General features: G+C 42.0%; 1 protein-coding gene across 7 annotated transcripts in view; it reads left to right on the top strand.

The window, feature by feature from the left end:
• The window catches only part of grin1a (glutamate receptor, ionotropic, N-methyl D-aspartate 1a), a 45,530-nt gene extending 40,339 nt beyond the window's left edge, over positions 1 to 5,191 (top strand). For all 7 annotated transcript variants that reach the window (XM_033647019.2, XM_078162225.1, XM_033647018.2 and 4 more), the window contains one exon: positions 3,176 to 5,191. In XM_033647019.2, the coding sequence (XP_033502910.1) occupies positions 3,176 to 3,244 (69 nt within the window). In that variant the 3' untranslated portion in view covers positions 3,245 to 5,191. The remainder of the gene's footprint in view (positions 1 to 3,175) is intronic.
• Positions 5,192 to 13,150: the final 7,959 nt, after the last annotated feature.

Genomic DNA, 13,150 nt, shown 5'->3' with positions numbered 1-13,150 from the left:
CGATCAGCCATCACCATTTAGCATCTGTAGATCCTCTACAGGCTGGAGGGCATCAGTGCAGGAACTCAGGTCAGGCCAGGCCAGGAGCTGGGCTCTGAATTTGTCAAGGGGGGCGTCCCAAGGATTTTTTGGGGGTTTTGACGGGATTAGTGGCGTGTTCTTCTGGAGGAGGGGGGCGACAAAAGCAAGCAGTCTGCCAGTGGTGTTCTGTCTTGGGCTGCTCTTCCTCCCTGCCTCTGGTTTGGACGTGGGTTCTGGCGATTGTGTCCTGTTATGGTGGCGTTGTGGTGTGTGTGTACTGTACTTAAAGCATACAAGATATATGTGTGTTTGTGTCCTGTCATTTTGACTGCTTGATCCTTTGTATATCCATCGTTTCTTTGCACCAATCCCGCCCGCACTTCCTCTGTTTGGGTTGTTGGTTTGCTTTTGGTTTGAAAAGCATGCGCTGGTGTTTTGTCATTTTTTTTTCCAAAAAAAATCCATTTCCAAGGTAGTCGTGATGGCCGGTCCTCCTGGGAAGAAAACTAATGTGTTATCTTATTTATCAACATGTCTATTTCAGGATTACACTCATGGATTTCTATTAATCAATTTACTTTTTGCTTTGTCATATTTTCTTTGTCATAATTCTTGTTTATTTTTCAGTGTCCTTGTGGTCTGAACTGTGCATGCTTCTTTCAGGGTATATTTTCAGGTGGTGGTGCCGGTCTTCTTTTATGTTTTAATTATTGTTTTGACGAACTACAAAACTCTGTGAAGCCTTAGACTCTCACTGTGTTACAAATACAAGCCATTCTTCTTATTCTAAATCCTCCGCCTCCATGTCTTTGCTTGACTCCTTTTGTTGCAGCACAATGAGAGTGTCAGGTTTTCTCCATTCCTTCACAGTTCAGTTGAAAAAGTCCTGCTCGTTGCGGTTGGGAGATTGTGCTCCACAAGCTTGGAGTGCTCTGACAAACCAGTGACCCGCGGTCATTTGTGCCCAGCTGCTCTGCTACACACATAGCTGGTCGCTGACCAAATCTGGCATGAGACTCTAAAAAGAGAACGACAGAGAAAAAAAAAAATCTCTGGAGATAGCACAGACACCTTCATGGCAAGGCTTCTGTACCAACATTGTGTTTTGAATGTGTTTCCCAGGGGAGATGTAGCCTATGGCAGCTAAGCTAACGGGTCACAAAGGAAAGAAAAACTTTATTGTATGTTTTTATTTGATCTCCTGTCTTTTTCTCTTTCTCTTATGTTAACTGTCTTTTTTTTTATGGATGTTTCTGCATTGAACCAAACCACCTTTACTCTCCCCTGGAGGTTTCTCAATAGAGTTGGTCTCGTTTGAAGAGAAGAAGAGAGGGATCGCCATTGTTAATATGTCTGTGTGAGGGTTCGGATGCTGGTTTTGGGAGCCCCAGCTGTGAAAAAACAAAATGTCTGGATAAAAAGTGGAAACTAAAACAGGATGTAGTGTAATGAAAAAAAAGATGCTCCAATTGAAAGATTTCCCATCCCCAGTCTTTGACCATTATTTTGATTTTATATAAATGTTCTTCTTTTATATTAATGGATATCAATGGACTTGAGTGTCAGTGTCCCTCACCCACATGCCACACTGCTCCTCTCTCCCTCTGCAAGCATGCCAATGACTGTAACTGTCATAGCTGTAGTAACAGTAGCATAAATAATCTTTGTAGCCATATATATATATATATATATATAAAGAAGAATCACCATGTTTAAATAGCAGCTTTATAACCATTAACTGTGGTTGTGATGTCAGTGAGGTGTCTCTCTTTTGCTGGTCCACTTGACCCCAGTAGGGCGCGCTGTTAGCAGGCCCTCAAGGTACAAGACATGAGGAGACCCAAGTGGGGGCTGTAAGCCATATGATGATGCAACTTGCGGGTCAAGGAGATGAGGGACATCCACTCTGACTCCCGTTTATTCCAAAACAATGTGACATTTGGCTCTTCAGTCTGGATGTTGCCCCATCTGTCAGCATGTTAGTTGCATCATAACAGCTTCTGAAGCTCATATGCTTGAATGTATTGGCTCTATCAGCTTAAAACGAGAGGCATTTAAAAATCCTGAGATCTTGCTTAATTGAGAAAGACAAAAAAAGTACAGGAACACTGAGGCAAGACTCTTCAGTGTTTTGGTTCTGCAATATTCACTTGTACTGCATTTTCATGCACAAACAAAAGATGTTTTCTTGCACATTGGATGTTATGAAACAGGTTTTCCCGTCATAGTGCTGTGAGTCAGGATGATGATTGGCACGTTGGAAATCACTTCAACTATAATGAACATAATGCAGATGAGTTTTTGACCCCACCCAGTCTCACTGTGTTCCAAAACATGAAGCTAATCCACAAAAGAACAGCATGTTAGCGGCTCTATTTGTGACTGCAATCGCCTCTATTCACAATGTTTAACCAGTTATTGTTTCATCAGGTATTTCTGCTCATTAGCAGAAAAAAGCAGCCTCAGCATTGTCGAAAAATATGGCTTACTGCTGTCAGACCACACACACTCAAAAGACTCAGTCAAAGGCAAAATCCCTGTTGCCATAGAAACTAAGCACCTGCATGGAATCGGGATCTCGTTTCCCCTCTCAGCACTGTAGACGCCTATAATTCAATGCACTCTGCTTTAAAAGAAGCACAGTGAAGCAGGGACTGGACGTAAGAGTCCGGCACAACAGCACTTTGAAATCAGCCTAAAATCCATCCTCTCCTCCTCCCGAGCTGCTAAAATTAGAGAAGCCGCCTGTCTGCATGCGTACAAATGACTGTGGGGAGATAAATGAGCTGTCTGTTTCACCCATGGCAGCAAATTATCACCCACGTCAAAAGGATAAAAGAAAAATGATTCAAATGTGCTGTTGTCTAGACTCAGGACCTTACATCTGCTCCCAACTAGCCCATCTCAGGCACAACTGCTTTACAAAAATCCCAAACTTAAGAGATTCAACACAAACTGTGACACTGAGTTTGCCTGAGAGGGGTTAGAGAACCCTTCTGCTTCTGGATTTCTGCAGAAATGAAGCACAGGTGTTCCTCAAATCAGAGATGAATGCTTAGATAAGCAGTGTTGCAGAAGCTGCCAAATGCTGCTTTTGTCAAGAAATGACTGTCTCCCTTCCTCCTTCCCCCCCCATTTCTCTTCATCTCTGCAGCAGTACCCACCCACTGACATCACGGGCCAGCTCAACTTGTCTGACCCGTCTGTCAGCACCGTGGTGTAAAGAGAGGGAGACACCGAGGTTCGCTCCCCAGGGAGAGAGGAAGCGAGACGAGGAAGAAAAAGGAGAGGAGGAAGAAGTGGAGGCGACAGGGAGGGAGAGCCCATCTCCTCGTTCCCTTCGCCGCTCGAAGCCGAAGCTTTCATTTCACCGCCTGTCGACGGAGCTTTTGAGGAAACCGCTTGCTGAAGAAGTGTCTGAAAACACTGAACTTGCACCTTTTTTTAAAAAGTCAGGATTACCTGACGTTAGATGTTCCCTGAGCATGCACATTAGACCCCATCTGACTCACATATATGATCTTTTCCTTCTGTATATTATTAGCAAACTTATTTAACCTTGTTTTTGTCCTTTTACTCACAGAAATTTACTTAATGTTTGATGTACTTTCAAATTTCCTGTATAAGTTTAGAAAGCCAGGTTGAGTTTAGGTTAGGTTTATGGATTAACCAAGTTTCGGTGCAAGTACTGTACTCAACATATCACTTCCAATTAGGGCTTAGATACCATAGTAATATCTAGTTTTCTGAACAACATATACTGCAATACAAGACGTACTGTAAGCTTCAATGGATATCAAGTATTTTTTAATAGGAACTACCTACCTGTGTTTTTATTGACACTTTAAAGGTTTTTCAAAGACATTTCTTTAATTGAGAAGCACTAATAATGGCACTAACAATGAGGATCTTGTCTACCAGAGAAGATGATAGAAGCATGTGTGTGCTTGTATATGAATAAGAGCTTTATGTATATGAATGATGAAACTACTATTTTGAAGATCAGATTCTATTCTGTAGTTTAAAATCATATCTTTTTCCCCTTTAATTTTGTACTAATCTGCCAATTGCATGTTTTTATTTTCATTTCTAGTGAGAACTCTTAAAGATAAGCTGTGATGCTTTATACTATTTATAGCAAGATTAAGCAGGTGAACGTATGAACTTGCAGATTCATTTGCAATCTGATGAAACAGTTGAGTAAGGCTGGTGTTTTTATGTCCAAACACTCATCCGGGAGCCATGTTGCTTTTGGGGACACCCTCTCTCTTCCTCTCTCCTGCCGCAGCAGTCTTTCTCATTTCCAGTCTCCGAGGGGTTGCATCAAAGGGCCAGGTTTTTCACCCAACCAGCACTCGGCCCTTCGTGCAAAACCTCCTCCTGGCGCAGAGCCGGAGAACTTTTGCACGAAAGAAACCCGAGTGGATTGAAAGCGTGGCTCAGCTTGCGAGCTTCTTTGCAGATCTTGGTTAGATGCAAAAACAGGCCGTTTCCCATTTTCTGGAGCTGAGAAACCACTGCTGTTTGTTGAAAAGACTATCACTATCCTGCCCGGTCTCTGGCACTGCTTAGCACTTTATGCTGAGGCGTCTCCCAAACTGTAAAATAAAGATGTGGATTTACCACTGTAACATCAGCCAAACACATTCTCCACTCTGACATGTTTTAATTTCACAAACCTCTTTTTCTTTTTACTCTTAGAAAAACAGCTGTAAGATCAGTAACGACACAATTTGGTTTCTGACCTTGAACTGAGAGTTTGCTTCTGATCACATTCTCATTCTGGCCTATGCATGCTTATGTGTTACTATCAGTGCTTGAGTTTGTTTTTGGATGCGTGCTGTTGCCGTGTACAGTCAGCTGAGCTCTGCACCGAGCACTTAAGTTGAATGGACTGTAAATAGAGTCTGGTTCAGTGTAGATAGGGTTGAGGAGATTGTACTGCTTGTGTTACGACTGCTGCTGAGAATGTCTAGTTACACACGCACACACATAACAGTTGTGATACACAGGCATGCATCAACACACACACACACACACACACACACACACACAAACACACAACCCCTTAAGGGAGGAATCACTTGTTTTTCTTACCTTTTCCAGTAAAGATCTTGCATTGAACCATCTTGTTTATACAACTGTAAATAAAATATACTTGCATTGCCAAGTCCAACCATCCCAGTGATTTTATTGTTTTTAGGCCTGCAACAACAGTTACGTACATTATCGTTTTATCTGTTAAAGGTCCAGTGTGTAGGATTTAGGGGCATCTATCGGCAGAAATGGTATATGATATTCACGACTATATATTCATAAGTTTATAATCACCTGAAAATAAGAATTGTCGTGTTTCCTTACCATATAACTCATCACTTATATCTGCATACACAACCCGTTCATCAAATACTAGCGCTCGGGCAGTGACTTATTCGTCAAAAGCCATACTTTCATGTCCGCATTTCACACAGACAGCACCCAGTGGCGTAGGGAGGTGTCAGGAGGTAACGCAGCCAAACAACAACATAGTTAAGGGGGCGAAAAATCCAATTTGGGCGGTGGGGAGTGGTGGATGTTTCCAACAGTCACCAACTTTCACCCAGGTGGCCAGTGTTTGCTTCCCATATGAATGTAATGTTAAAGTTGACTATGCACTTCTGAAATGTCATGTACCTGTCAGCTGTGCGCTTGTGATCATACTTAACACGTGGCCACTTAAAAGATGGATGAGTACTTGCTGTCTTCCTACCTTTGTACGTTTTTTAAAACAGATGACACGTTTGTGCTATTACAGGAAATGGCACACAGTATAGCCAACAACAAGTAGGTCAGTATGAGCGATGGTCATTGCCAGAAACTTTTAGCTCTGGTTTGCTGGTTTGGGTCATTGATTATTGCTTATGTTTCACAGGTTGGGCAGGGTGGATTGGCCCTCATTACGGGCTGTGTTTCAGGACTGGTTGTTGACATGTTGACTCCATGGCTACAGCTTTGGTTAATTTTACAGTCCCAAATGTGGGGAAATAATGAGAAATGTCACTATTTCCCAGCGCCCAAGGTGTTGTCCTCAAATAGCTTTTTTTGTCCAACCAGCAGTCCAACAACAAAAGATAATTAATTTACAAGACATAAACAAAACAGAGCAGCAAATATTTGGGATTTTTGCAAGATAAATTACTTGAAATTGTTTATCAAATTGGTTTGAAATTAATTTTCTTCCAATTGACTAATGGACTATCTGATTTATTATTCCAACACGAATTATAGTAGTAAGTACGTAACATTTTTGTAATATAGCAGTCCAACTATGAGTCCAACTGAGTTTGAAGGGGCTTCACAGTCACAAATTAAAGGATGTGAGCACATACTGTTCAGAAAAGAATGAAAGTGGATATATCAAAGAAACTGTAGAACATTTGGATACTGTGATAACTTGACTCTTTGGTCTGCCTTAAGACTGTATGGTTGAATCCTACTGCTCTTACCAACCCTTCATATTCTGTAAAACTATAGGCAGCGACTTCCTGCAAACAAGCTGAGACAAGCCGAGTGTCTGTGACCTGCCCAGCAGGAAGCAGCAGAGAGCCAAACCGAATTGCTGGTGAATCTAGTTGAGCAAGAGTCAGATATTCCCCTGAGGAGTTGTTGGACACCAAATACAGCTTAAACAAAGTGAGCAGACAGTAACATGACCCCAATGGGATGATTTTGTTGCTCTGTAGGAGGACAAAACAATGCATCTTTTTAGACTAGAAGAAACAAATCTAATGCATTATAAAATAAACATGCAGTTGAAGAACCAGGTTTATTTACAGTATAAATTAATATTATGTCCTTTGCAGTGGAATCTTGTGAAGTCATTCATGGGCCCCAGAGGATGCATTAGCATTCATGAAATTTCATTACATTGCCAGTATGGTGGTGCAGTGGTTAGCATTGTTACCTCACAGCAAGAGGGTTCCTGGTTTGAACCCAGGGTGGGGGAGCCCTTCTGTGAGGAGTTTGCATGTTCTCCCTGTGTCATTGTGGGTTTTCTCCAGGTACTCCAGCTTCCTCCCACAGTCCAAAGACATGCAGGTTAATTGGTGATTCTTACTTGGTTGTAGGTGTGAATATGAGTGTGAATGGTTGTCTGTCTCTACGTGTCAGCCCTGTGATAGTCTGGCGACCTGTCCAGGGTGAACCCTGTCTCTCACTCAGTGTCAGCTGGGATAGGCTCCAGCACCCCCATGACCCCCAACAGGATAAGTGGTTACAGCCAAACTAAAGCTGTGTCCAGTATTCCTCACTAATGTGCTATTTCATAGACTAAAACATGACATTTCTTTATAGTATATCCAAAACCACAGTATGAAACCAATAGTATGTGAAATGCATAGGCTACTATTTCCGTGAAATATTACAGTATGCAAACACTGGGCATTACACCAGTATAAATATCCTACAATTCAACGCAGTAGAGGATGTCCGTAACAGACAGCGTCCAAGAACAGCTCTGTAACGTCAATAATGCTTTAAGCGTAAGTATATAAGAAGTGTCTTTGCTAGGCATAGAATAGCCCAGGTTTAAATTATTTTTAAATTACCCGTACAGCTGAAGTTGGCATGAGTTACCATGGTTACGTGTCCCCAATCAGTTAGAAGGCTCAAGAATTATGTACACTAAGCATGCTGAACAATCGTGCTTATATTGGATATTTAGTGCACTGTATGCGTTTTCGGAACATGGTAAACATTTCATGCTTAACATTGGGTGCATTCGAAAATACTCACTTCGAGTACTGGGGCGCACAATAACACAAACTGGACCATTCGTAAACTTGTAGCATTGTTGGAATGTCGTGTTCAGTTATTCAAAACACCACACTCTCGGAGCAGCAGAGTGCGAAGTGAATGAGTGATTAACTCAATGGTTCATTCATTCATGTAGGAATAGAACGCTCTGTTTTTTCAAACAATGGCCCTCTAATTTCAGTGTAGAGCGACAGATTGGATTTACGAACGCACCCACTGTCACTGTATGAATACTAGCATCTTGAAGTTAGCACTGTAACACACTCATGTTTATTTAACCCAAACAATGTCTAGTGTGACTGCAGTTGGTTCAGATCGAGGTCGGAACACTTTCTCGCCACAATGAAACTGCTCCAGAGTTTGTTTGTAACCGACCCGTTCAAGAGGGTCTCAGTCTGGTTGTTTGGGGCTGTGTTCACAGCTGCCCAAACGAACTCCACTTGAGTTCGAGTGACCCAAACCAAACAGGGCAGGTGTGAAAGCACCCTCTTGTTAATGGAGACATCTGGTTTTATTGGTTAATGTTCCTTCCATATATCACACCATGGTATCTAAAAACAAACTGACAAGGAGGCTACGATTAAATCAAGGGTTTTCCCTCTAAACCTCTGTAGACAAAATAAGAGTTGCTGGCATTTGTCGACCTAAAATGGATATATATCTGTTTAAGCTGATAAAAAAACCTGTATTTTAAACAGCCCTTGTATGTAAAAGTTAATAATCTTTCAGTACTTGATATAATCCTGGGTACCCGACAGAAACAACAGAGTCTTGGTCACAGTCAGTAGAATCTTTAATTAAATTATGAATGTCATCATTAATTAAATCACGGCTGTCATTGTTAATTAATGACAGACCTTGTAGAGGCAGAGATGGGTCATAGGATATTGTCAGGTGAGACATTAGTTCTAGTCCACTGACCTTCTGCCCTGATCACAGCTGGCACTCCATCACACTCTGTCAAAGAGATTAATGTGACTCTGAGAGCTGATTGGTTCTGCGGATAACAACCGAATTGTACTGGGATGAACCCCTTCTCTAGAAGGACAGAGTGTGATAGCAGAAGTTTCAATTACAAAGACTAATTTGCCTTGTTTTCCACACAAATTATAGATTTTGCATAATAACAGCGTCTGATAACATAAAATGAGAGCATTTTAGACCTTAAAAGAATTCATCTCTCTCAGGAAAACAGACAAGAGTATAGAGAATGTGAAGGTACGTCATGGCGTGTGGGAAGGGGATGCCGTCTTGTTAGGTCAACACTGTCAAATTGCATCAACACTATAGGATCTTTGACTCTCCTTTGCAAAAAAAGGGGTACCCATGTGTACCAAGCTGATGTATGCAACCAGTAGGTTCCAACTTTGCTGCAACCATCTCTATATGGCCTACATTAGAGAGCGTGTGTCGCAACCTGGAGTTGTGGCATTTGAAAGATGGCTTTAATGAAAACTGCTATTAAGTGCATTATGGGAAATGTGGGGTTTGGAGTTTTTAGAGCTTGGCCTTTACCCTACAATCCACTGTACTCAGAATTCAGAAAAAAAAAGTCGGAATTCCGAGTCACAAGCTCAGGCAAGATCCACCAAGCCTGATTTCACTGACATGGACAAACCTGTCTTCACAACTTCATGGTGAACCATACTTTATTTAGTGTTTTATGCCATATTTGTGTTGTTTGGAGCCCAGTCTCACTCCAAAGGCATTGAAATCTGGCGCATGGGCAACGACTCGCTAGAAACCAAAAAAGGCATCCTTTAACGTCGGCATGATACGTGGCCAGTTGCCGTTGTAGTTTAAGGGCATCCAGCGGCGTCAGAGGGAAACACTACGGGACAAGGACGAAAGTTAGGGTGGCGAAAGTCAGAGTGGGGTAGCTGGGAGGGGTAGTGAATGGGTCCAACACACACCAGCTTTTACCCGAGAGAGTAGTGTTCACGTCCACTAAGATTCTAAAGCCAAACCCTGTGCTTTTTTCCTAAACCTAACCACATATTTTTGTTGTTGAAGGGAAAAAAAACATCAATTTGCAGTCGTGTACCAACGTGGTGGGTTTATTTTGAAAGAGACTGTATGTAAACAGTAAATTTCCTGTGAAAACGGAAGTGCATGTAACAGGCAGAACTTGACACAGTGTCCAAGAACATCAACAACCAACACACCCAGGGTACCTTTTTAATGTGGACGTGGAAATTCCATGACCAAATGTCAATATGTGACGAGGTTGGAGTGAGAACGTGTTGTTGTTTGAACTGTAACATGTAGGTTTTCTGCAGATGCTTATGAAGCTCATTAACCTGACAGAAAAACATCAGTTTGCTGTGGGCGTCCATATTTATGGAAGATCAGAAGATGGGTTTCAGGGTTACTGGAGACTAAAAGTCAGAATATTTTAGTCTCTGCTGCTTTGATTCCTTTTAAAATCTACCTCCTGTAGTTATCCCAATGCCATTGAAGTGCAGTACTAAAGTGGAGTACCCCTTTAAAAATAGAACTTGACCGTTCACTCTTGAAAATTTGATGAAACAAGCTCAACTCACTTTCAGGACATGAAGTCGTAAAAGTGCCCAGAAAGATGAGACGTCAAGTCTGGACAACTGCAGCTCCATGACAACTGAAGAAACTCCAAGCTCCAGGTCAATAGTAAATTGATCTTGAGTTGTTTTATGAAACAGATAGGCCGATACGATGTGGGCTTGCTTTTTGCTCTTCTCTTCCTCCTCTCTGCTCTGCAGTCAGCGTGGACTTCACACATAGACAGGCCCACTTTTACTGCCTGCTGCTTGTTCATTGTGATTGTGAACGACATGGGAAAGCCAACGATGGAAAGTTGTCAAATATCCACATGCCTGTTGATTCAACAGGTGTTAGGCAAATCTATCACCTATCACCACCTGAAGTTCAGTTGTTGGACGTGAGGCAGTAATTAAGCTGTACAGTATGGCAAGCTCCTTAAGCATTATTCGATATCCTTGATATCAGACGTCAGTTTACTGAGCTAGTTAACTATGGTGACACTACCTGGAGTGTCGTTTTACCTTACAAGTTAACTAGTGAGGCTCAAAATATATACTAGTTAGTTACTAAGGACCAAAATTTTCCACTAGTGACACCATTTGAGGTCGTTTTGACCTTACAAGTCAACTATTTAGCCCTGTTTCCACCGAGCAGTACGGTACAGTTAAATTCAGTTCGGTATGCTTTTATTTCTGTTTCAACTGAAAAGTTGTGGATGGTACCAATGGAACCGTTCTGTACCGTCCCCATTTTTGGTCCCCCCTCTGTTGGGGTACCTAGCACACAGATCTGGTACTAAAAGGTGGAGCTGTGAACACTGCAGTCTGTTGATTGGTCAATAGAGGACGGTCATTCTGCTCAGAGCTGAGTTGTGGCTGGTTTTGAGGCTCATGTAACCACTGATACCATGGAGAGTTTTTTTAGACAATAACCCTGCCCACATTTAAGAGTACTGTTTGTGGTGCAAATGCTAGGGTCTAGGTACCATGTCTGAAGGGTTACTTTTGGTTCCAAAGGTACCATACCGAAAGTGTTAAACGGAAGCAGGCTTTTGTGTCAAGACAATGCATGCACTATAGTGTGCACTGGGGCCCATCCTGACTTCCTTACGCCACTGGTGGTAACACTAGTTGCACTGAGAGACATTTGAGCCTCATTAGTTAACCCAGTAAGGTTCAACAACAATCCAACTTGATCCACCAGTGCACATTTTTGCCTTCACTAGTTAACTAGTTGAAGAAAACTAATGTTTTTTTCAACCTGGGCCCTATTTTGTGATCTACTTTTGTCTAAATGAGTGATAGGATGTTCAGTATTTGACATTTCTCCAGTACGAAGCTAGGGCTGACCTGCCTGCAGCCCGTGAGCGTGCGCTATATGTTAAACAACAGGGCACTCAGACAGCGTCAAACAACGTCAAAATACATCCACTAAAAGTGCATTTTTTTCACACAGATAGGCTCGGATTGTTAGTATAATTATTCAACAACATAACGGAAAGGAGAAATGAACGTCTGTGTTTACCTTCAGCTGGATTCGGACATGTTCCTCTGCCTGTTGCTGCTCCCTCTCTCTCCTCATCCGCTCTTCAATTTCAATGAGCTCTGCCTCCGTGTATGTCCGTGTACTCCGTGTTCAAATAAATAAGGGCGGTCATCAAATTCAAATGGCTCATCCGGATCCAGTTGGTCAAAATCGGGTAAAAATTTGGACATGTTTGTTGTGGCAAGTCAAAACACTCACTCAGAGAGTGAAAGTCTGGCTCTGAAATCTCATGTCTTGCGAGATTTGAGTTGTTGCAGGAAGTTACAGCTGGAGCGAGCTTACAAACGCGAGGAGTTACTCTGTTTGGAGTAGTCATGGCTGAATTTTTACCCGATTTTGACCAACTGGATCTGGATGAGCCATTTGAATTTGATGACTGCCCTTATTTATTTGAACACGGAGTACAGGGACGTACACGGACGCAGAGCTCATTGAAACTGAAGAGTGGATGAGGAGAGAGAGGGAGCAGCAACAGGCAGAGGAACATGTCCAAATCCAGCTAAAAGGTAAACACAGATGTTCATTTCTCCTTTCCGTTATGTTGTTGGATAATCATACAAACAATCCGAGCCTATCTGTGTGAAAAAAATGCACTTTTAGAGGACGTATTTTGACGCTGTGTGACGCTGTCTGAGTGCCCTATTATTTAATATAGCGCACGCTCACAGGCTGCAGGCAGGTCAGCCCTAGCTTCGTACTGGAGAAATGTCACATATTGAACATCCTATCACTCATTTAGACACAAAATCAATCAATCAACAATCACAAAATAGGGCCCAGGTTGAAAAAAAACGTTAGTTCCCCTTTAAATAAATGCTGTTAGAGCTTCTTTTGTGGCATTTGTGGTCTGTCAGATGTATAAACTCAGTTCAGATGTAGCCTAATGTTGATAGTTCGAATAATACTTGTTTTTTGCAACATCCAGCATATTGCAAAGGATATAAAAATGAAAATGTGTGCCCTAAGTGGCAGCATGAACAGCTCTACTGCAATATTCAGAAGCTCCTTCAAAATAACTCATTATACATTCTGCTAAATTTAGACTGTCAGAACAGGATTTCAGCAAAAATAGACTTTAAAAAAAAAGTTCATGTACAAAGAAAGTATAGGCCTCCAGTAAAAAAACTTCATTCCCATGCTTTTACTGAGGCATTCAAATGAGGGTACAATTTGCAAGTCAGGTTTTGAGCTGCACCCATTCACATGCAAATGCAGGACTAAAACAACAACCAGCTCTGCAGCTCGTCAACCCAACAGTTTACAAGGTGGA

The sequence above is a fragment of the Epinephelus lanceolatus genome, chromosome 19, assembly GCF_041903045.1.
Source record: "Epinephelus lanceolatus isolate andai-2023 chromosome 19, ASM4190304v1, whole genome shotgun sequence".
Taxonomy (NCBI): Eukaryota; Metazoa; Chordata; class Actinopteri; order Perciformes; family Serranidae; genus Epinephelus; species Epinephelus lanceolatus.
Note: the sequence above shows the minus strand (reverse complement) of the source record. Positions and strands in the feature narration are given on the sequence as shown.